This window comes from Lathamus discolor, chromosome 14 (genome assembly GCF_037157495.1).
Source record: "Lathamus discolor isolate bLatDis1 chromosome 14, bLatDis1.hap1, whole genome shotgun sequence".
NCBI lineage: Eukaryota > Metazoa > Chordata > Aves > Psittaciformes > Psittacidae > Lathamus > Lathamus discolor.
In genome coordinates, this window is record NC_088897.1 from 5,552,213 (window position 1) to 5,576,906 (window position 24,694).

At 41.2% G+C, this 24,694-nt stretch overlaps 1 protein-coding gene across 2 annotated transcripts in view; it reads right to left on the bottom strand.

Moving 5' to 3' along the window:
* Positions 1-170: 170 nt before the first annotated feature.
* The window catches only part of ANKFY1 (ankyrin repeat and FYVE domain containing 1), a 32,813-nt gene continuing 8,289 nt past the window's right edge, over positions 171-24,694 (bottom strand). Inside the window, exons 4-25 of one of the 2 annotated variants that reach the window (XM_065694243.1) lie at positions 23,766-23,901; positions 21,970-22,093; positions 21,220-21,369; positions 20,191-20,356; positions 17,881-18,085; positions 17,000-17,068; positions 16,077-16,276; positions 15,551-15,648; positions 14,935-15,157; positions 13,958-14,056; positions 12,831-12,984; positions 11,730-11,898; positions 10,594-10,712; positions 10,092-10,248; positions 9,019-9,219; positions 7,803-7,979; positions 7,226-7,373; positions 6,874-6,964; positions 6,419-6,543; positions 6,098-6,244; positions 5,536-5,626; positions 171-4,404 (exon numbers count right to left, since the gene is read on the bottom strand). In XM_065694243.1, the coding sequence (XP_065550315.1) occupies positions 4,272-4,404; positions 5,536-5,626; positions 6,098-6,244; positions 6,419-6,543; positions 6,874-6,964; positions 7,226-7,373; positions 7,803-7,979; positions 9,019-9,219; positions 10,092-10,248; positions 10,594-10,712; positions 11,730-11,898; positions 12,831-12,984; positions 13,958-14,056; positions 14,935-15,157; positions 15,551-15,648; positions 16,077-16,276; positions 17,000-17,068; positions 17,881-18,085; positions 20,191-20,356; positions 21,220-21,369; positions 21,970-22,093; positions 23,766-23,901 (3,182 nt within the window). In that variant the 3' untranslated portion in view covers positions 171-4,271. Of the gene's footprint in view, positions 4,405-5,535; positions 5,627-6,097; positions 6,245-6,418; positions 6,544-6,873; positions 6,965-7,225; positions 7,374-7,802; positions 7,980-9,018; positions 9,220-10,091; positions 10,249-10,593; positions 10,713-11,729; positions 11,899-12,830; positions 12,985-13,957; positions 14,057-14,934; positions 15,158-15,550; positions 15,649-16,076; positions 16,277-16,999; positions 17,069-17,880; positions 18,086-20,190; positions 20,357-21,219; positions 21,370-21,969; positions 22,094-23,765; positions 23,905-24,694 lie in introns of both variants that reach the window. The other variant, XM_065694242.1, reaches the window with a different exon arrangement.

A 24,694-nucleotide genomic window follows, 5' to 3' on the forward strand; every position in this document is an offset into this window, starting at 1 on the left:
GGGATAAATCATCTATTAAAGCAAACATGGAGACTCCCTCAGGGACCTGAAGTGTTCCAAAAGCTTAGCTCCATGCTCCTAGGGCAGAAAAGGGTGGGAAAGAATAGTGACAGTTACACAGGGGGCAGGTGCACAGAGGCAGTGCTCTAATGAAGCTCACCATTCACCCATACTTTAATGAGTTTTATTAATAAAAGACTAACGCATCACAATCTCACCAAGATGGTTTGGCGGGTTCCGCTATTGCACTGAAGCTTTCCTTATCCTGAAGTAAAGCTGCAGCCGTTACATCTCTTCCAGGAGGCCACACTGCCCACCAGTGTGCAGCTGAGCACACCAAGACTATGTTACTCATCCACTGAAGTGGATCGGAGCTGAGAAGTGATTCACTCCATGAACCAGCTCTGGCCTGTAGGAAGTCAGGATTGTTTCATAGGAATGATTACAGGTAAGTAGTATAAGGCATTGGAAATGACTAGGTGGTATAAACCAGAACAGCTGTAGTAGTTCCCCAACATTAAAATGAGTACCTAGAATAACCTCAAAACAAGGAATACAAGTTGTCATGCGCTGTTGTGTTACAGCCCTAGTTTTTCTTGTGCCTTGTAGAGGACAGCTCACAGAGGGGCAGCTGTCTTTACAGGAGGGACTTTCTGAACAAGGTTTTCTACCTCACGATGCATGATCTAGTGATGCATTTTATTACAAGTAGAATCGTTACACAACAAAGTAATGCGTATTGGAAAAATACATTTTTACAATGACTCCAGACAAACACTGCAGATAAAAAACGCCATTGTTCTAAGACTCCCTTTTCTATTTCACAGAGGGTATTAGAATGATCAGAGTTATTTGTCACTTGTACAAGCTTTGATTTTTCTAGAGACGAGTTTGCTGCAGTACCAACGCTGCTGGTTACAGGAGAAAGAGGACTTGCCTAGTAATATTTGATCTACAAAAAAATCCAGCCTCAGCATCCCATATTGTTACAGGTTAATTTAGAAGCACTATGCAAGAACTTGTACAAGCCAATGACAGTCATTAAGGCATCTGTCAGCTTTTAGCCAGCAGCTTGCTCTGCTGTGTTAGTACCTTCAACACCAGCATTCTCACTCCACTCAGTGGTGTGAAACAGTGACTACACCTTTTTCAGATACACTACACTTGAAGCCAGACCAGGTTTTGTGCTTGTGTAAGTAAGAGTGCTGGATGACTGCAATCCAAAGGAATCCAGGCTCAGAACAAAAAGCTACAGTATGAACCACCACAGACTTCCCGTGCAGCTCTGCTGCAGTGCCCACAGCCTGGTCTGACAGCATCACTTCCAGGGACACAAGTTTGTTTTCCATTCACCCTCTTGTTTAACACTTGGCAGACTTGAGTCCTAAGTTAATACCACTTAAAACCAGCAGGGGTGAAGGGAGGGGGGTTTGGTCACAACTGTACTATGCTACAAAAAGGAAGAGCAGTTCTTTACAGTTAGAAATGTGATGACCACTACTGCATTACCAAGTGCCTCTGTTCACATTTGTACCCTACAACAGAGCACTGGCAGCAAAACTCCCCTAAAACATCAAGGGTCAGAGTTCAGACCAATACTAGGCAGAGCACATGAAGGACTGAGCCCCACCAGTTGTGTGCTGGGCTCAGCCTCTTCAGCTGAACTAGAAGAGAATGAACTTGGATTTTGGTTCGAGGTGTGAGCTTTTTCCCTTTAACTGGCAGAAAGCTATTTAAAGTTGGCTGGAAAGAAACTATCTGAAAGGCACTTTAACATGATCAAATTTGCTGAATTTAGTTCCTTGAAACTCAATGAACACTTCAGGCTGTGTGTTAGTTTATGACTAACCCCCTCTTTCAGATTTCAGTAAGAAAACTTGCAGTGTTGGCTGCAAACAGCACACAAGGAGCATTAGATGTTGTTCCCCAGATCTCTTCTAGAGTTTCAGGCAGTTACAATTAATACTCTATTTCAAAAAGAACAACGAGCCAGCCTTAAACCTGCCATTCAGTTAAGCTGAATTTTTACAACATCTACATTTTTCGTGATTTAAAAGGTTGCTTATTCTGTTAGAACTGAGCCCCCTGTTCCCCTGCTCCTTCCACCAGGGAGTCACTGAAAATGCGATGTTTAAATGGTTTAAACATTGCATGTTGTGTGGTTTTCCAATGAAGATGAAGTCCGTGGGCTCTACCTCTATCAGTACTGTAAGCACACACTTAGCACTCCACATCACGGCAGCTCCCAACCAAGAAGGAAGTTAGCACATGATCACAGGATACAGTACAGTCAAGACTCACCAAATGCACTCTCTCCATCTAGAGACTTGCAACCAATGATACTCTGAAACATAAGAAAGCAAAAGACTAGAAATTCAATGTCTTCCATCATCTATTTCACTTATAAAACCAAACTGTAGCCTGCAGTTCAGTGCTTCAGACACCATTATTTTCCACCTCATGCCCCTAGAGTATTATTCCAGAGATGCACCACTTGTATCAGTAACAGTGTTAGAGACCAGTTGTGTCACCCAGGGTGTTCTGTTGCAACATGACAGCAGCAGACAAAACAGCGATGCATATTTCTATTATCATCCATTATTCTTCTCTAGTGTTACAAGAGTGAGATTCCAGTTATATGCATATTGGAAGATCAAAGTGCAGATCAAGTGAGACTTGATGTGAAATTCATCGTGCAAATGTCAGCAATTATACCCTCCTCTACCCTTTGCTTGTACAAGTTTGAAGAAAAACCTCAAGCAAATCTTCCATGAAAGCAGCAGTCTGGTTTATCATCCCATCTTTCTCCTTAAGACTGATAAGTCACTATTCCAAATAGGGCAGCGTGTCACCAACTTGTCCATATCGTACACTGGAGGAGATAACAGTCATCAAATAAATGCACAGTTCATGGAGTAGAGATGAGGAATGCCGAGTTGAGTCTAAACTGGGATAAAAACAGCCTTAAGATGGCATGTAGTTTTAAGTACACGTTTTTCTGACTGAAGCCTTTGCCCACCAAATCACAACCCTGTCTATCAGCAAAGTACTTTCCTGTTTCCTAGGTATTGTGGTGTTGGATTTTTACAGATTCAGCATGTTTAAGAGCGCACAATGAGCCTAGATTAAAATACTGCAGCTTAATCCAAATCCCTGGCACTGCACCACCACTTCAGCATCCTTCCTTCAAGGCCAGAGGCTTAATGACTCCAAATACACCACCACTCACCAGCAACCCTGCTAAAAATGGACCCATATTTAGTGTCTAGAGGTGCAGCACATTCTACAGTGGTTGCGTTACAGAGGCTCCTGCAGCAGTTAACCAGGGTCTCCAAGCCAAAGGAAAGTGCTCCTTTCCCTCCTGGGATTCATAATGCACTTCAGCATTTATTGCTCTACTGAGAGTTCCACTACTGAACCAGTTTTAGTGTTTCTCCATTTAGCATATGCTTAGTTAGGCCTTGCCACACACTTACGCGCATTTATACAAGTTTCACGAACCGGAAGGACTAGCAACATAAATATGAAAGTGCAACGAAGACTTGGACAGTTCTGGCAGGTATGAGCAAGAGGATTCACTGGCTAAAACAATGCTGCACTTCTCTTGAACATGCTAAAGCTAATGAGACATTTACTGAGGAGGTATCAAGCTGTGGATCTGCAATTCTGACTGCTTTGCATCAGATGTTGTAAAGCTTTCTGTTGTAAGGCCACAATTCTTGAGCTATACTTGGAACTACTCCATTTTTAAAGAATTTCTTGAAATGAACAGCAGTTGCAACAGCTCAGTCTAGCTTCACAGGAAGTCTTCTCTAGAGAAAGGGAACATATATCTTTAAGACAAAGCAAAGAAAGATACCTGGTTACCCTGAAACTTAATGCCAACCTCTACTAAGCAGCCCAAAAGCCACAGGACTTAGTAGAGTTGCTCAGTGCAAAGCACCATGTCAAGGACAGACCTGTTTTATGTCAATTCAAACATCAGCCTAGCAATGTGAGCTTCCATACCCCACTGCAACTAGAAGAGGGTCTAACTTCTTTTGTCACTTAATATCAACGTTCCACTCGAATTCCTAGCGAAGTCTATCACAGCCCAATACATTTACAGTCATACAAAGTCATTTATACCAGAATATATCGTATCAGGGTCCTTAATTAGTTCAGTCTAGTGCAGAAGACATGTATAGGCCTCCTCTTCCCTATCCAGAGGGCTTGTAAGCAGAGCTGCTGTCAGGAGCACTGACTGGGAATCCCTTTACTTCCACAGCATACTAGGAGACTCCTCCCAGAGTGAGGACATCAAAGCAGATGTTGCAAACTCGAACTGGCTTGTTCAGATCAAATTTTATGATAGGAATCTCCTTTGTTGAGCACTTATGGCAGAGCAGGCGTCCACAGTGTCGGCTGTTGATAGAGCGGTGGAGAAAAGTAAATTCACTCATAGAGAACACCAGGGTTTTACTGTTTGATATTCTTTAGCAATGACAGTATCACTAGAAAGGTACAGTAGCAACTGAAATGCTACAGTTTTCTTACATCTTTTTATATCTCTTATTTAATAAATACTAATGCTAAAACCCCATACTGCTTCTGTACTAGTCACTCACCCAGTACTACTTCAACTGATGCATGCGTAGTAGTTTCTGTAGCCAGAAAGAAAAATCTGAGTTTAACATCCGCCTAACCCAGCACAGCTTATAGAAGATCAAACTAGTTAAGAAAATGCAATTTGTGTCTACACAAGAGCAACTCATGTCAGCATCTTCAACCACTCTCACATTACACACAGCACCCCTACCCTAAACTTGGCAGCAGGTGCCCAGATCTCTCATCTCAAGTCAGCCCCACTACTGTAACAGTGCCCCAACCCCCTTTTCTGCTTAAGCAATAGCTTAAGCTGGCCTCTGGGGAGACAGGTAACAGCAACTAAGGGCTATAAACCTTGCTCTGCAGCTGAGGGCTAGTTGAGCATGCATCAACTGAAATACAGCTGGTTATGCAAATATAACTAAGCCAGTCACCCTACTCCATAGACAGCCCAGGGCTCGTGGAGCTCTCCCACACAGCAGCAGGCTGTGTGCCAGGCTTGCCCCTTGAGCACGGACACTTCTCAACCTCAAGAGAATCCTTATTGCATTAGGTACTTGGTAAGCGAAGTGGGAATAAGCAAGCTGAAACTTGGAAATCCTCACTAAGGGATATAAAGGATTGATTGTGCATATATAATCCTTTAGACATAAACTGTTGACCAAGTCTGGGACTAAGTCTGAATCCTGACACACCTGAACTCCTCTCTGAGGAGAAGTTTAGAACTAAGGGGCTCCTCTCTCAATTTCATATTTCCAACTAGTAAGGGTACTATTTAGCCAGATTACAAGTAACTGATCTAGGACATGATGGAAAGTTTCAGCTGGATTACTGGTGATACACCTAGATTAACATGAAGTTTTCCTAAACCACCAGAAGGAACCAGCCTAGCTACATTTGGAAGAGGAATAAGTTTCCTTGTAAGCACAGCAAGATGTGTCACATTACCAGTGATGCTTTCTTGTTGTGACTCCAAATTTGGCAGTGCATTCATAGCAGTTGGAGCCATCACACCAGGGAGGTTCTTTTGTCAGCATATCTGTCAGAGGCAAAAATGTAAAGGTAAAGGGGCTCAGACACCTTGAGTACACTGTATTGTTAAGGAGGCTTTTGGATCCAGTATAATTCATTTAGCTACTCCTGTAGTAGCTGCAGTCTTGGTTGTAGATAATGTATAGCTGCTTTCAACACTGCATTACCTACAACTATACAGCACAAAGTTCAAAAGCAGAATCTAGGTCTTGGACTATCAGATGTGACACCAGCTAGGAGTCTCCATGTCTACCCTTTCAGAAAAGGTAATATTCGACAGGTCTTCATTGTGCAACTTCAGTTGATCATGAGAAATATTACTATTTCGACCCCCCATTTAAAGTAGCAGAATATTCAGAAGTTCACCCCCTCTGGAATTACTGTCATCTAAGACCAACATTCTGAGTTCCTTCCTCCTCTAAAGTATCTCAGAAGCACAAGCTGAAAGCACTTTCCAACTGTAGCAAGTAGTATTTACCCAGCAATCTGAAGAGAAGCTGTTTTGTAGCAACTTGGTAGTTGAAGATATTGACTCCTTGATTATTATTAACTCCAAGACGAGCCCCAGCTCTCACTATTGCACGACACAAGTTAGCATTTCCCTTCATGTAAGCCAACAGGAGCACTGAAAAATAAAAGCCAGACACTGCTAACAGAGCAGTAGGTCTTGTGTTACACTCAGTGTTTATATCTTACTGTATTTAACATATTACTGTAAATCATTCCAGCTTTAAAAGTGACAGACCATGAATAAAACTTGAGTGACTTTCAAGTTCAACAGCCACTGAATCTCACCCACCTGTGTTTCCTTCAGCATCAGGTTTGTCCAGAGGGTATTCTGGCATGCATTCCAAGAAAAGGTCACAAATGGCTGCTGCATTATCTTTCCCATATTGTCCCAAAATATGCATCGGTGACTGGCCTCTGGGGAAAAGAGTTGGTTATCCTTAAGTTCTGTTTACTACTACAATTACTTATCCACTCTCTTTGTCTTCAAGTTTGGTTCAGTCTTAAACATGGCTACACTTAGGTAGCTTAATGCATCATACGCAACTGCCTGCTTTAGCTTCCTTTTCTTGGCATACATCATTCCCTCACAATTAATACACAGCACACTCTGCACACTTCACTGTAACATCAGTGTAGAAACACTATAATCCAAGCCAAATACTTGGGGTTTTTTATCTAGTCATACCAACACATATTTTAAACCAGACCGTAGTCCTTTTAGTCTGTTAAGACTATACTGATTACCTGATATTAAAGGCTTCTGCATCGACATTGCACTCTGTGAGCAGGACACGGATATTGTTTAGCCGGCCATGCATCACTGCCAGATGAAGAGCTGAAAAGTAAAAGAAGCTTCAAGAATCTGAAGTGGTTCATGTCAGCAGTAATCACAGTCTGATAAAATTAAGCGCTTCCCTTCTACTTCCCCCACCTTCCCTCTCCAAAACTTCTTCCACCAGCTTTGATTTCTTGGACTTTCATCCCTTTTCACCTTTGAAAAGTGAGCCCATTCAGTGGGCAATCTCTACCACTAGGAGACATCATGAACAGACCTACTGAACTGTTTACAACTACTTGTAGAACTTTAAGAGTTTACCATTATTTCCATTTTCATCTACGGCTGCGAAGTCTACTCCATTCTCCAGAAGGACTGAACAAATTGTGGGCAAATCCTGCTGGGCTGCTAAGTGAAGAGCAGTCTGCCGGTGCTTAGTCAGTTCATTCACCTGGGCACCTGCAAGCAGCTGTTGAGATGCAAAAAGGAATATGTTCAAAGATGTTTTCTGGGCTATTAGCCAACAGTTTATTTCTGTGAACGAAGCACACACGACTCCACTGTACAGAGATACTTCTAGGCCTCCAGCATACATAAATGCTATCGTTACTCAGCTGCTGCAGCTTGAGTCCATGTTCAAATCTGCAGAAAGCACAAGGTAAGGGCTCCTCCTTTGAAGTGAGCCATGCTACCTTGTGATTGCTGCAAGTCAAAGATGCTCATATGAAGGCTACTGATGCAGCTCAGCTAACAGCACACGCTGAGGGAACTTTATGCAAGTCAGCTGTGTTTCAGGAAGAGTGGTGTCGCCTTCAGCTGAGTTCTCCAGCCTACAGGGAACACACATTAAGGCAGAATGTGCATTTTTAAGTTGAGGAAAAGTGATTCTGATACATACCAGATTACGCACAATGATCTCTGAGCCAGCTTGTACAGCCAGGTGGAGAGGTGTTAGTTTGGAGGCATCCTGGACCCGAGAGTTTACGTTAGCCTGTACACTTATGAGGAACAGCACACTCTCAATGTCTGAGTTCTGAACAGCTACATGTAGGAAATTCCGACCTTTGTTATCAACCTGTGGCAGAAAGGGCACATGAAATGAAAACCATTCTACTGTAGAACAGTAAATCATTATGTAGTAGGACCTATTTTCACTAAGATACTTACTCTCTTGACTTGAGGTGAGCTGTAGTCTTGTACCTTCCACTCCTTGATATTAGAGATTTGGCAGATGTGATATTAAATTATCAGCTAAAACTGCCCGCTTTAGTCTGCTTCAGACTACCTTATTCCTACTTCATAACCTTGTCATTTCCTGACCACACACTGGAGAGTACTATGACAGACAGAAAGTTAACAGCTGCTGGAGTTAAGTACTGAGCAGCAGTTAATGGTAAAACTCAGTTACATGAAGCAAACTTGAGTCAATCTGGAAGTGAACACTGGAGAAGGAAGCAACATGCAATCCTGCCACACTGATGCAGTGTATTCCTTTTTTACTTTAACACCAAGTGCATGTTGCTGTTCATTTCTGCCTTGAAGCTGACGTTAAAGCATATTTGGAACTGGCTGTATTTGTAACCATGTTTTAGATATATTACAAGAGCTCACTAAGCACTCAAATACTCTACTAGTAATTAAACTTACACAGGATAGGAAGAAACTCCTGTGTGGCTGCCTGAAGCGTCACACCAGAAGCCTGAAGATACAGTTGGGTTTTTTATAGTTCAGCATGAGATCTATTATTGAATTATTTTAGGTCACCGTTTCCATTTTGAACTGCTTCAGGAGAGCTAGGTAGTAGATCATTTTTGAACTAGTCAAGCACAAGAGTAGGGTTAGAACTTTCTCCTTAAATACACATATGCCTGTTCCTCAATTTAGTACTGAGGAGATAAGGTTTGATGAGACACTATCACTTGATGTTCTTGCTCACACACAGCACATACACCCCTACAGTTACCTAATAAATCCTGCTACAGAAAACTAGCATCTGGCAAATGTCATTCCATGTGAAGCCACTAACGGATAAAGCAGAATTTGCTTGTGGAACTCTTGTTACCACAAAATAGTGCAGTAATTCCACTAGCATGCTTTGAAAGCTCCCAGCTTACCTGTTCAGCAGCTCCTGGCTCCCTCTTCAAAATTGCTTCAGCTGCTTTGTTGTTTTTATATGTCATAGCACAAGCAAAGGGGGTCATTCCTTGCCTGTCACGGACATTTAGCTTAATATCTGGATGCGAAATCATAAGCTGAATGATAACATTGTGCTGGTTGCTAATGGCAACATGGATTGGAGTTCTTCCTTCTGCATCCTAGAAGGAAACCAAGAAGTTTGTTATATGGAGATTGAATAACACACAAGTCCTTTCCTCAACTTCAGGTTTAGGGAACTGATTGGTGTCCTATCCCAAAGCAGAACCAAACAGTTGCAGTGGGAGCTCAAACCCACAGTATAAGCAAGGCAAATTGTTACCAATTTCTCAAACTGGCTGACCTCAATCCTGTGTTATACAGCCATTTGAGTAGTTCAGAGTAACATGTCCCATGTAGGCAGACATTTTGGGGGCAGAGATAAGCATTCACACTTAAGTTAGCAAATTCAAATAAGGTGTTGAGTCACTTGTCTGTCTCAAGCAGCAGTTTACAGTTTTGCTGCTTTGTGACTGTGTGTTCTGTCATTCATTTTGATGTCATTTTCAATAGCATCAGGACCTACAAGTGTTCTGCATTCATTTATTCTGTTGCTATTTCTCAAGCTTTTGTTTAAGGATTACTGTGTAATCAAAGATGAAGCACAGCTCATTATGTATCACCTCAGTTCACTCAGTAACAGCAGACACTTTCCAAACATACTAACAAAGTGGAGTATTATGAGGTTTTACACTGTAGCTGCTCTAATGATTAACTGCAGCAAAATACAGCCCTGCTTCTGCTTTTAATTCACACTTGGGACAGAGAAGTTCACTCCAATCACTACATCAGAAAGCTCATACTGCAAGAAGTTTTCTGTATCATCGTCTTCCTTCAGTATAGCTTCTTGAATTAACCCATCATATAGGCGGATAAACACTAGAGCTGGTAAAAAGGGAGAGGAAAATACACAGCCGAGAGGAAAGTTTGGTTTTGCTATATGAGAGGTGAAGAACAAAATACAAAAGGAATTGTGCACAATTTCTCTACATACCTGAGCATTGACATTGGCACCAAACTCCAAAAGGCACTGGATCACCTCTTCTAGTCCCCAGCAGGCTGCCAAGTGTAAGGGTGTCTGTCCATCATGAGCTTCCTCTTCTCCTTCTCCATTAGGGCCTGGCTTTCTGGGACTATTCACATCACAACCACTAAAACAAACACAATACAGTCAATTTATTACATTCAATCCAGATTTAAACTGTTCCCAACAAGGGTCAGAAAAAAGTTTACAAGATCTGATCCAGCAACTGCTGACACATTCTACAAAAGCACAACTTCCTGGTTTTAGTTTGACTCTTGTCATCAAGAACATGATGGTAATATAGATAACAGAGTGCATCTAAGATTAGTCATACTTCCATAAGTGTCATCCACCCACCAGAAGTCTAATGAAGCACATACCTATTACTGGCTCAAAATAGCATTCAGTTAATTTATTCCAGGAAAATACACACATGCACATTAGAAGGTTTGTATTTTAGAAGGGGGCTGACCTGCGAATAAGAAAGCATGCTATCTGTTCACTGTTTTCATCAATAGCTCTATGAAGAAGAGTTTGTAAGCAGCCATTTGGTCCTGACCCCCAACAGGTTGAATCACAGCCATGCCTAACCTGGAAGGAGAAGCACAATGAGGCAGTGAAGGGTATTTAATGTGTCCAGCAGGCTCCTACTACTTTATGAAGTCCTTGACAGATGTTTCTGGAACATTACCCCTCAAAGGCAGAATCTGAGATGCCTTATCTATTCTTCCGACAGATAAGGCCCATTTAGTTGCTTTCCTATTCATTCAGCTAAACAGTTTTTTCAGGTACTGAATTTCTAGTATTTGTATTCTACTACAGAACTACTTACTCAAGCAATGTGGCACTTCAGTAAGACTTGCTCCACTCCTTTACAAGCATTTACAAGGTTTATAAATGAGTAGATTCAGTGTTGACTCCATAAGGATTCTTATCCAATACCAGCACAAATGGTCAAGTACAATTACTACAAGTATTTCTCAGGTCATTAGCACAGCCTTTAAATAGCTGTCTCTAGCAGACAATAACTGGATATCAGAGACAAAGCTCTCAAGTACCTTCCTAATGAAGGAGACATAAGGATGTCTACTTGCATCTTAGATCTCCTGCTGGATCACCTATGCCTGAAAGTAAATAGTCTTACAAGCATAAGCCTTTAAAGGCCTTCTTGATGGAACTTTCAGATGCAACAGAAGCCAGCACATCCTCTAAGGCACATATACGAGTGTTCAATATTATTCTGGAAGCTGATCATTACACATTTGCTATGGTACAGACTAATGTTTTTAGTACATCCTTACTCCTTCCAGGATTGGGAATCCAGATAATGTAATTATATTATTATTATAAATTTAGTATTATTAATTTTATTTATTTACTTTACTTTTATTACAGTGGCTGCAAGATATTTGGCTGTGCAGACTAGTGTTTATAGAAAGATTTCACAAGCAAAAGGAACTTTTGGTGAAGAAAAATTCCTAGAAGTTAGATAGGGATATAGAACTACTCTGTTCTTTCCATGCACTGAGTTTGGTTTTGCTGGTGCACCCTTTGTTGCTAGCAAGATGCACAAAAGTGAGGCTAAATTAAGTCAACTGACAGTCTTACCAGAGTTGATGCAATATCTTCCAGGTTATTCTCTAAGGCAAGCCATAAAGGAGGATTTCCTTTCTCATCTGGCACAGACATGTCTGCTCCCCGGGTACAAATAGCATCAACCACAAGAGGGAGCTGATTTTTTATAGCTAGCTGCAAGGCAGTCTCTCCATCCTGTGTTCTGCAATAAGAACAGTTTGAAGTGTGTTACTACAGCATTACAAAGTAAGGCCTCATATTACAGTAGTTTATTGGCAAAGCCAAGAATTATCTCCTCGTGTGTATTTTTACTGTTAAGACCATAACTCTACAGCCAAACAAACACACCATGCTAGTTTTTCATCACAGCTATGTAGCTTACCTTCCCTCTCTCACTTTAGTAACAAATGATTGATTTCTAAAGTTTGAGAAGCATGTTAGTGTTCTTAGCTCAGAGACACTGTCATTTCTTGAACTGCTGCCATTATTTGATCAGAGTGCCTTCAGAGCAAGCCCACTGCCCCAGAAGCAAACAGCTATGCACTGTAGTAACACCCAAGCAACAGTCAAGTAACAACTGTTAAAAAGCTGCACTTAGAACCGCATTATTAGGCAGTTTGTGCCCATGATACCCATCACAGTATAGCTTGCCAAATGTAAAAGACAGCCTATCAGTCACGTAAGCAGATAACTGTTTTGTTAAGTCTAATATCTTGTCTAGTTGATACTCAGGAGGCAAGTTCTAGTGGAATCTTGCTGCTAGAGCTACATCTGATTGATTAGTTTAGATGGTAGAAAACATGCAGTTCCAACAAGCCAGCAAACAGATGAGGCTAAAGTTCAGTACCATCTCTCTAGGACTTAGAAGCCTGTAACAGAGCATTCTGTTCTACCCAGAGTTAAGTGACACCTCCCTCTGCAGCCTGAATATGAGGTACTGAGCTATGGAGCTATACATGTATATAGCTCCCATTTCACATGTGTAATCCCTCAGCCATAACCACTGCACTAAAAAAAAACACCTCACCAAATGTGTAACTATGTGCAAATCATGACTGGAAAACAATTTCAAGCCATTATATAAAGACAGTCATCACTACCAGCTCCTAAACACATAGCCAGTTAAGATCTTACCTGACATTTATATCTGCCTGATGTTCCAGCAGAAAGAGCGCACTCTTGCTGTCTTGTCTCTGTATTGCCATATGTAGTAGAGTCTGTCCATCTGACATTGTGTCATTAATGGATGCCCCAGATCCAAGCAGCTGGGCTGCTATTGTGTGCATGCCTAAAGAGTTACAGCTTGTTAGTATTTCACCTTTAGTTCCATAAAATAGAGACACTGAAGATTACTAAAGCTTCAGTCTTTCAGTTTCCAGTAATACAGCAAGAGATACAATGAATCCACAAGCTAAACCAATTCATGAAGCTACCTAACTTGAATATTCATTTATAGACTTATTGATTACTGAGTACTTTTTGTCTTGCTTGAAGACACAAGATATGGTGCGGTATACAGCAGTTTTCCATTAGTTCTGCCAACCTAGTTGTAGTAGAGTTCTCCTTAACACTACCTAGCTTAGTCCTTTCTACCACTTCAGACTTTTGTCCAAGAAGCATACCAACTTTAGTGTTACCTTTGTAAGCTATTCCCTTGAATATTGCTGTACGAGATGTTTAGCTTAGTTCTTCCTCCTTTATCTCAGCAGCAAATAAGAGGAATAGTAGAGAGAAAACTACATTCTTGTTTCCTTTCACTGGAAAGGCGAATGAAAAGCCTGGACAGGGAAGCTGTTTGTTACACATGGATGACATCTAGAACTCCCATACAGAGCAACATCACTAAGCATTCTGCCTCATCTCGTAAGTCCAAAGTATGAAAAGTCATCCCTCCATACGATGCTGTTTCCAACCCAGTAGGACCAGGCTTAAATTGATTCAGTAATGACCACATCTTGACAACATCCTGATACTATTAAAATGTTTTTGCTTGCAGCAAGTAGCACTTATTCTTCCCCAAACCATTCCCTGTCACATTCCAGACAAGAAAGCATCTTCTGAATCAGTATTTCCAGTTCCATTCCCCTTAAAAACTACAAGCAGCTCACCTTCCCTTTCTGAAGTCAGCATTACTATATTAACCAGCATCTAGAACAGTTAACCATGAACAAGCAATACAGTGATGTGATACAAAAACTACCAGGGAGCTCACAGTGGAACACATTATAGCTTCAATATCATCTTGGTTTCAAGACACATACCTGTCCAAAGAGCCAATCCCAGCACAGTCTGGTCTCTCGAGTCCTTTAAACTAAAGTCAGGAATAATTTGCAAGTTGTTGGTAGCATGAAGAGCATTAGCTACAAAAAAAAAAAACAAAACCAAAGCATAAAGGAATTAGATCATTCTTGTACTTGACCTGCAGTTGCACACTGAAAGCTGCAGGAATAGCAAGGTCACATTTTGAAGTAGGCTGTCCCTTTAGCAATCAGTTTGAAGGATCCAAGCAAGATACCTTCAGTTTCCCAAATGTGGTAGGATTCAGATATTGTTGCCACTACTGCCTAAACCTAATGCTACCACTAAAAACCATTCACATTTCTATTAAGAGGCTTAACCTGTACCCTTTCTACCTTCTTTACCACGTAAAATGCCATATATAAAGCTCTCAGAGTGAATAGTGGAGGCTGCACTGCAAGATGGTGGCACAATCCCTCCTCAGCTCCCTAGGATGAAGCTTTTCTCAGTTCGCCTGCTCCCTTCTTAATTCCACTTATGGTAGGAGACAAAGTAGGCCTTGCTTCAGTTGTCAAACTCCCTTCCTGCTGCTAGAAAGGAGAAACTGAACTAGCTGCATTTAATAAAATGACATCTGCTAGTGTTTCAATACTCCAGTCTCCACTCTACTATAATACTAGCATTACTCTGTGCAAAATCCTCTTCCTGAAAGAGTTGAGGGAGGCAGAAGTCTTGCCACAGAAATACACCTTTATCTGCTTCTGATTCCAGCACTTACCTGAACCAAATGCAGAGGAGAATTTAGAAAGATTCATGGACAAATTAATTTTCTAGTCTTAAGAAGCAGATGATTTGAGTTTAAGACTATGTTCAGGTAGTCTTATTAACTGCTCTACTTAATGTTTAAAGGAAGACATTCTTTATTAGGAATTTGTCAAAACACAGTTTAGATGCCATCCTGACAACTGATCCACTACAGTCTGAACCAGAAAAAACCTACCTTTTTGTTCCAGGATGACAGACACCACATCTGGGTGATTGTAAGCAATAGCCATGTGAAGGGGAGTTTGCAGATAAACATTCTCTGCTGTTGGAGAAGAGGCATCCTTCTGACCAAGCACTGCTTCCGTTGTCTGAATGTTTGGATTGGCTCCTTGTTGCAGAAGTTCTGCTGTCAGGTTTGCTAGGCCATGCCTACAGGCTGTATGCAGTGGTGTTTCTCCCTTTAATAAACAGGGTTTATTATTTTCAACTAGGTTAACAGCTTGAGACATAAAGAGAAGTAGTTTATAAGCTACTATGCCCACAAGAATTGGTGTGAAGAGCTTAAATCCTGGCAGCTGAAGCTCCTTAGGACTTTCAAACAACATGACTTAGCCTATACATAGAACTTTATTACAACAAGCACTGTTAAAAGCAGTTAACAACTGGAGATGCTGCAAGAACAGTGCCAGGAGAATGCAACAGCTGTCTGATCACTAGTAAATATCCGAAAACATGCAAAAGGCTCAGCAAGCATTCCAACTTGCTTTAAGCTAGTCAGCAGTAAGAGATCTCTGCTTAGTTCTGAAGGGAAATCAGAAAGCTTAGACTAGTCTATTAGTTTCTGCTTTTACCTGTTTGTTCTGGTGATTGACTTTTGCTCCATGCGTTGCGAGGAAGAGAGAGGCTGCCTCATTTCCAGCACCAGCTGCCCTCTGAAGCAAGCAGTTTCCTAAAGAAAAACCATAAACACTGTTTGGAGTGCTATTCCAAGCACACTTTGAGGCTAACAAGTTTACTAACACCTTCCCTACTACCACAGAACATCAAATTTGAAGCCAACAAGGAAAAATCCTACCTACTAATAGTCCCCTTGCAATGCTGGACTGTCACAAGCACTATATTCAGCAATTACATCTTCTGAAACTGTAAAGAGGATATTAGGATCTGTCAAGGAGTCCAGATTTTCTGTCACTTCCTGCATGTCAAGCTCAGCTTCAGACTGCCTGTGTTCCAGCTCTGGGTAAAGCTACTACAACCTACCATTTGTTATGCAGCAAGTACTGCTGAAACCTTACTCAGCTCCTTAGAGTGCAGTTAGCATTAAGCAATTAACTTACAAGCCTTCCACCTACACAGAAATACAAACCTCTGTTTTACCTGTTACTGTGTCTGGAGCGTCTGTATTGCTGCCTCGCTGGATCAACCTTGCTGCAAAACTGTTCTCATCAAATGAGGTTCCATTTACAACAGGGGCATCCTCAAAAGGGTTTACAGACTGATCAGACGACACAGTGATATACTGAACTGCAAGCCACAGAGCTGTGCTTCCTTCATGATCCTTCAGCTCCAAGTCTAGTCTAAAAATAAGAATTAATGTTCCCCAATTTATACCTTAAAAGTGGTTCCTCAGTGCAGCTTAAGTTTCAAGTGTCTGAACAGCTGTACTAGCTTATGTAATACCTCAGTGACAACTTCTGCTTGCCAAGAAGCCTACTGTAGCTCCAGTTACTTCAGACAGTTTGTGACAACTCTGAAACAAGCTGGACACCTTATAGTAACTACCACATTTCAGCTCATTGCTCCTAGGAGAAGCATGGCCCTGGTACGTTTGGGCTAATGCAAATCCTCTCATGTTTGAGTGAACTGTGTACAACAACTGCAAATTCAACTACAAAGAAACTGAGTAAAATGTATATACTTCATCACCCTAAGAAGTCACCTGTATTAGCTTTAAGCAGAAACCAAGTTGAACTCGAGAACATATTCACACATTTTAAGAGTCTTATCACTCCTTTTAAATCCACTACAAATGAAGTAATTGCTAAATTATTTCACCAATCCCTCTTTGAAACAGAGATGCAGTTTGCTTCCTCTTTACAGTAGGGCACAAACTTACTTGGCATCACGCATCTTATTATATAAAGCCCTTCTACTTTCACATCCCAAGCTTATTGTTAGCCTTATTGTATGGCAAAAAGGCACAGAAGAGTTGTTAAACCAGTGAAGAGTTGTTAAACCAGTCTGTGTATCTTCACTGTACAAGGTAACCTCAGTGTATTTTACATTTAAGTGAGACTTACTGCTTGCACTGGAGAAGCTGACTGAATACAGGTTCATTCCTGACCACAACTGACACATGTAATGGGGTCCTGTAATTGGAGCAAAGTACAGTTACATTAGTACTAAGTAAGACACTAAGATTTTGTCCATGGTCACCAACATGCCCCTACACATTTATGGGGTTAACTTTTGTCTCTGCTTTCAGAAGGGCATAAGCACATCTTGAAAGAAAGAGTAATCTACCCTTTTAGTGGACATAATTCCAATTAATTTAGTAGAAGCAACTCTTTAATGTAAGAGCTAACCTTCAAGGAAAAAGCAGAAGAGCTTGGCCTATCAGAATTGAGATATACTAGAACTGAGATATACTATGCAGAATTGAGATACATTCTAAGTACAGAAGACAGTGTATCGGCCTAAGTACAAGTTTTGTGTACTTCTTTGCCACCCCAACCTGACCTGTAAAGCAGTTTACAGGCCCAGCACTCCAGATAAACATGCTGCAGATACTGGCTCTTTGAGACCAGTTCAGTTTCACTGACAGCTTCAAAGAGAAGTACTTTTCAGAAATACTACTTGTCATATCAGTTCGCCTGCTTTACTGTTCAGTGATTCAATAAAGGCAAAGTAATTGTGTGCCATGTGTTCTAACACAATTAATTCATCCTAGCTTTCTATTGCTGGCTACATTTAATTGGTCATGACAGGGTACCATGCAGTCTGCACAGCTTTCTGCTTTCAGTGCTACCCACAGGTCTCAAACTGTATTAACAAATTGCCCTTTCCTGCTTCTAGTATCCCCTGTGCTTTGCTGGCAGACCTGAGCAAGTCCTTAGCAGGCTGTATCTAATCACTACAGTGTGATCTGTTAAACTGGTAGCAGACTTCACCCAGTATTTACCTTCCTTTGCTGTCTTGCATATTTGGATTGGCTCCTGCCTGTAGGAGGGACTCTGCTATCTGTGCCATCTCTGCCATGACATCTGGCAAATGCTTCTTGGGGCTGTATGAAGCCACAAGGTGCAGAGGAGTCTCCTGGTCTCCCAGTGTAGCAGCATTCACACGGGCACCATTTTTAATGAGAAAGTTTGCAGCAAATTTATCACCTTTTGTGAAACAAAACAAGGTTATTTCTGGATATATACTTCATATACCCCCTCTACAAGTGCAGAAAATGGATACATGTGATTTCCCTTCATAACATACAGTTATTTCAATACGAGTGTCTGCTCTTAGAATGCCTTAGCATTAGGTAACTTCAAGGGCACTTCCCTGCAAAGTCAGGATTAAAATATTTCATAACAACCCCTTGGAAAAAGAGGTTTGCCCAGAGGTTACACGTGATTAAAGTTCACACACCAGTTTACTCGTTACAGTGATACCGAGTTTGCTAGTCCCTCTATCACAATAAATCCATTGCTGCTTTAATGCACAGTTGGACTAACTGTGAGACTAAACATACAAGTAGCTTTTGATCAAAAGTTACTATTCCAGGGCACCAGTCGTAAGTGTGTAGTTGAAGTTAGTCATCATCTGTTCAGTCTTGCTACACAAACAATAACACAGCCTTTGCTCCTGAGAGTTTAGGCTCCGTTATATATAGGATAAAGGCTTCAACAGTTCAGATGCACCATGCACAGCAATCCTAAGAACTCCCTCTAGAGAGCTCAGAAGTCGGAACTTATCACCACTTCAGTACACAGAGCACAGATGCAGAGAATCACTTCAGGATAATGCTAACTCCCCTTACTCCAAAGATTACTTTGAATAGACATATTTGCAAGTTGCTTGTCCTGAATGCAAGACTGGAGAACAAAGAAGACTGTTCCCCTGTTTAAAAAATACAGGTTGCTATATTATTTCTGTCAGCAAAAACCAAAATCCTATTTCCTGGATTCCACATCTGACATTCCCCCACTCTCCACTGGTAAGAAATGAGAATCATGTGGCAAGTTCAGACAACTTGCTTGAGCTCCATTTCCAGAACACGTGATTGTTAACAGTGATTAATTCACTGAAGCTTTGGTTACTGAAAAGCAAGCATTCATTCTCAGAGCTCTAGCTTACACTGAAAGCAGACATTAGAACCAGAGGACAAACACAAGTATTAAGTATGAAGAACAGCCTGCTGCAATCTCTGGTGCTTCAGAGAGCTGCAGCAATCACAACACTGACCTATGCCTAGAAGGTCTCCTACTGCTGCTGTGGTTTCATTCAAAGGATCAGACACCAGCATTACCCTGTTTACGTAGGAGATTAAAGGAAGAAGTTGGGAGCTGTATTTCGAGCTCACAACACTTAAACTATTTCCAACAGTCCAAAACAGCTTGCTAAACAAACAAAACTTATACTTTTCATTTGTAGCAGTACAACACCCATGAGGTCCAGTCACAGCTCAGGTTCCTGCTGTGCTTGGCTTTCCAGGACAGAGCTGCCAAAGGTATCAGTGAAGGCAACTAGTAGCATGAGGCATTCACTATGGATTTTTACCAGACTTTGGTCACAGTCCCAAGATGCTGCTTCTCCAAAGCCTTCAGAGTACTGTGGTAGTGGCAACCAGGTCCTACTGTGCTCCAGTTCTCCCAAGATGATGCATTCTCCATTCCAATGTGGAGAACAGCTCAAGACAATCATGTAGCTGTATTCAGACTCCACTCCAGTAACTATGCTACTATTCACTAGAGCTTTGAAGATATTCAAACTGACATAAAAGTATCTCTACCCACTCCTCCTCTACTTCCAGTCATTTTTCCTCCCCTAAAATTGCTGTTCAGTAGCAACAACCCTTACTGTTAACCGTAATCAGAAAGAAGCATATGCTGCATTCAACCGAGGTCTAGGAAAAGGCTTCACAGAATCATCTTGATATGTGACTAGGCTATCATGCTTCATTCAACTATTTAGCAGAAAAACATTGTTTTGTCAAATCAGAACACTCGCTACATTTCTTCCTTTGGCACACCATACTTAACTAGATTGCTTTGGATGTCATGTAGTGTCAGTTTCATTCACCAGCCAGCAGGCTGGCTTTCAAGACACCAAATAACTGTTTGTTTGGTTTTAAGTTCAAAGCAAGAAACAGGACAAAGTTCACCCTTGACAATTCTCTAACTGCAATGACTACTAAAGTGACACAGGACTAGACTCTGGAATATGTATTCCACACTGGGAACAACTGCAAGTTACAAGGCTTCATATACTATTTACTTACCTCTTTGGATGGCTTTATGTAATAGACTCCAGCCACTCTTGTCTGCCCTATCTACATCAGCCTTGTAGTTGACCAGTGTAGTTGCAATACTCTCCAATCTCTGGGCAAGAGCCAGATCCAAAGCAAGATCTCCATTGTGATCCAATTCATTGAGCTTCCCAGGAAGCTACAACACAAATTCAGTCAACTGAAATTAGATGTCTGCTCACCAGCCCAACAAAATACTTTAAAAGGCCTTTCCATGATGTCAGACCTTCATCTCTAATGCAAAATATTGTGTTGCCTTTAGGTAAGTGCATCTTACACAGGAAAACCATCACAGTAGCATCACCACATAAAATGGTGCTCAATGAGAAAACCAAGTTCTGTTCGCAAGCCTTAACTCACACAAAGCAAGGCTACTACAGTCTTAAAAGATGCCACCTAAATATCTTACTCAACATAATACTAGGAAGAATTATTCAATCATTCCTTTAAGAGACTTCAAATCCCAACTGGATTAGCACCTAAGGGTGCTAAGTACTGCTACAGTCCCAGCCTCCAATTAGGATTTAAGGCATCAAAAGACTAATTGAATAATACTTAAATAATTCTTCCTTCTCCCTTGCTAGGGGGCAACTCACCTGCTAGTATTTATTTGATCAGAACAAAGAGATGTTACCTCAAACATTCAACAGAAGAAAAGCATTTGTACAAAGAAATGATGCTCACTGAACTGCCATGAAGCAGCACAGTTGACTATTATACCAGTCAGCTTTCAATGTGCATCACAACATCAGCTACTGGATTTTTTTAGATATAATTTGTTGCATGCAAGATGCTTTAAAACTCGTGTTACAACTCACTTCTGAATTAAGTCTTTATGGAGCCTTCACTATTAGCCCCCATAACAAACACAGAAGTAGCTATGGCAGTGATAATCATGCAAATAGGAATTAGCCACAAAAATCTAACAAGGTTCAGACTGTTAGAAACTAGTTATATGAAACACCAAATTCCAGAAGATAGGTCAAGTCAGTCTCATTGTACCTGTGAATCCATTTCAATAAGATACAAAAAGACTACATCTTCTCTCTCGACTTTAATAGCCTTATGCAAAGGATATTCTGTCTTGGACTTGAACATTTTATACAATAATTGAGCACTCATGCTGCTGAAGTCTTCTTTACGTAAGTCATCCTAGAAGCAATAAAAAAGTGTAAGCAATACTCCTGTTTTCTTTAGAAACGAACTACTGCACAATAATTATGACATTTACAAAACAAGTTCAGTTAAAAGCTCCATTTTGATAACATCACAAGCAGCAGGAACGATCCAAGATAGCCCTTTTAAGACTAGGAAGAAACACTCAGAAGTTTTACATCTTACATTTTAGTTTCAAGATCCGTTAGTGACTTTTTTTCTTCCCTTTGTTTCTAATATAGATGACAAACAACACCCAGTATCAAAAGCATACGTTATAAACAAGACAGATGGGAAAAGTCACTCCTGCCTCAGAAGCAGCCCCTTGGCTCACAACAGAAGGAAAGGCAGGTAGATTTGACAGCTTTTTACCAACTCTGTTGCTCCTTGCAAACCTCTAAGGGTCAGCATAACTTTCAGTGACTAAGGTGATCTATTACCAGGAATCAAGTAATCCCCATCCTAACTGGAATGCTTGAATACTAGGCATACCAAAACCACTCCTGTAACAGTGCAGCAAGTTATGCAAAATTCTACTGGTTAAGTTCCTATACTCTGCAAGCACTTTTCCTCTTGTTTCCTTCTGACAGTACTTACCCAGTGACTGGCAATTATCTCAGCACAATAGTTGAGCAGAGTACCAGCATTCAGCTCCTCAGCAGTCTGATAGAAACGAATGCAGTTCCTGACATTAACAAGTGACATGACTCCTTTTTCACATCTGTCAAAATAGGAAAGCCAGAACTCAGTTATCGGGAAACAGCTTTACTGTAATCACTCTCCCATGCTGTAACAGGGTACTACAGACTTTTATTCTAAATGCTACTAGAAAATGGCTTGACCTTGGTTTAGTAGAAGACTAAGCAGCATGAGCATACTGTGATCAGCAGCCTTGTAAGATAGCTTCCGTAAGAGCAGAGTCCTATCAGAGTCACTGCTGCTCCTTGCCAGTTGGCTCTGTCTTGTCAGAAAGCATGGCCAGGGATGCTGGTCGATAGGCTGGGGGTGAATCAAAGCCAGCAGCATGCCCACGTGGCCAAGGCAGCCAACAGCATCCTGGCTTGGATCAGCAACAGTGTGGCCAGCTGGACTAGGGCAGTAATTGTCCCTTGTACTCAGCACCTCAAATACTGTATTCAGTTTTGGGCTCCTCACTCCAAGACAGACATGGAGGTGATGGAGCAGGTCCAAAGAACATCAACAAAGCTGGTGAAGGGTCTGAAGGGTCTGGAGCACAAGTCTTGTGAAAAGCAGCTGAAGGAATTAGGGTTGTTTACCCTAGAGAAAAGGAGGTTCAGAGGAGACCTTCTCACTCTCCACAGCTACCTGGAAGAAGGTTGTAACAAGGTGGGGTCCCTCTCTTCTTCCAAGGAAGAAGTGACTGGACAAGAGAAAATGATGGACTTGGCAGTGCTAGGTCACTAGCTGGACTTGACCATCTTAAACATCTTTTCCAACCTAAGCGATTTAATACCTACAAAGGCAGTTACTAATAGCATACTGTACGTGGACCTGTCACTAGACTACCATGACCAGACAACAGCTGAGGAATGTTTCGGTAGTACTACATTAAGACAGTTTTAGGCTTGTACAAAACCTGAAGGCAGATTTAGCACTGGCCTTACAGATGTCAGCTTTGTTCAGAAGAACTGACAGTGTTTTACTTTGCTTCATGTTGAACCACACATCATAGATTACGAGTGCCATGTACTGCTACAGGTCCAGACACCCCTTGGGCAAAGCATTATTATAGCAAAGGGTACTTTATCTTTGACTAAACTAAAGGCTTTGAAGTTGTACAGAACTTGAGGTTTCAGTTTGTACATTCAGGCTTCTTACTAACTAGAAGTGGTTATTCAGAACACTCTGTACGTTCAAGATAAGACAGACCCTACTAGAATGCTGCAATCATTCTCTCTTCAAAATGGCAAAGAACTGTACTGTTATGTTGACCTTCTTTATGAAGAAAAGTTGCCACCAAGATGCACAGAACTGCTATTCAAGTTTATTTTTCACCTGTAGTATTTTACTATTGCAAGCCACTTGCCACTGACTCTTCTTAGCATTCTCTTCAACAATGCCTCTTCTGCAGCTCTCCACAGCTTGTTACTAATATACTGATCTCTGCTTCCTCTTAATGCCAAATGAGGGTTATTAGTTTGACTGGGAGAGGAACTAGAAAATAAACACACAAGCCATGAGAAAAACTGCTACAGTTTAACTGTAGCGCAAGGCTGCATTTCCCATGGCAAGCTCAATGTCATGCTGTATTATTGAAACCTCAAGACTTTGAAAAAGCAGGATTTTATCCAGCTGCCAGCAGCTATCATCTTCTTTCCAGTCAAACAAAGTTGAAGAGTTCAAGAAGATTCACTGTATTTACCAAGACTCACCTTTCCCTAAGCAGCTGGAGCTGAAATTTATTTGCTAGTTTCATGAGCTCTGTCAAGAAGATATCATCTTCTCTTAGCTCCAGTTCATCTGTGTAGATCCACCGCAGCATCGCCATGGTTACCTCTGGGTCAGCATCTGCTACAGGGAGCAATAGAGATTAATAAAACACCCAAGCAACAATCCCCTATTCAAGTAGTTGCTATTCCTCTGACTGCTAAAGTCACAGCTACCATGAAAAAGAGACAGTCTTGATGAAACAGTACTACTTTAGTTCAATCAAAATGTCAAAACTGGTCAGAAGTTGAAACTAAGAACAATGCTGGCACCAAGCAGGAAAACCATTTTTCCATTGGAACCCCATGCAGAATGCAGGGAGCCCTGCAATATCTCCTTCCTGCTACACAAATACTGCAGAATTAGGGACCAGTGGTGCCCTTTTAAAGTCTTTGGCTCCTCACGTATGGCTAAATCCACATCTGTATTTGGCAAGCACAAATGCCCTTTTCAATTTAAGAATCCTCCCTCTTCTATTATGAACTTGTGTTATGAACTACTGCATTCCAATAAAGGTACTTACACCTTGGTAATGACTACAAAGTACTCAGAAATGCTGGGAACCATTTCTAGGAAAGATGCAGAAGTGTCACTGTCAGAAGCTGGTTAGATTTTAGTGTTTGCAACACTCATCACAAGCTGTTTTACACAGCAAGAAAAACCTACATCACAGGACACAAAGACACGCAAGCCCAGTGGCCAGGAAACTCACCAGAAGTACAGTGACAATCCTATTTACAAGGGTGTAGGTGAGAATTACTCCACAACGTCAGATCAGACTAATTACAACAAAACACATCATACATTTAGAAAAGTATCATGAGCCCCTCAAACTGGTCTTGTTTGTTTTAAAATCAAAACCATACATGTTTAA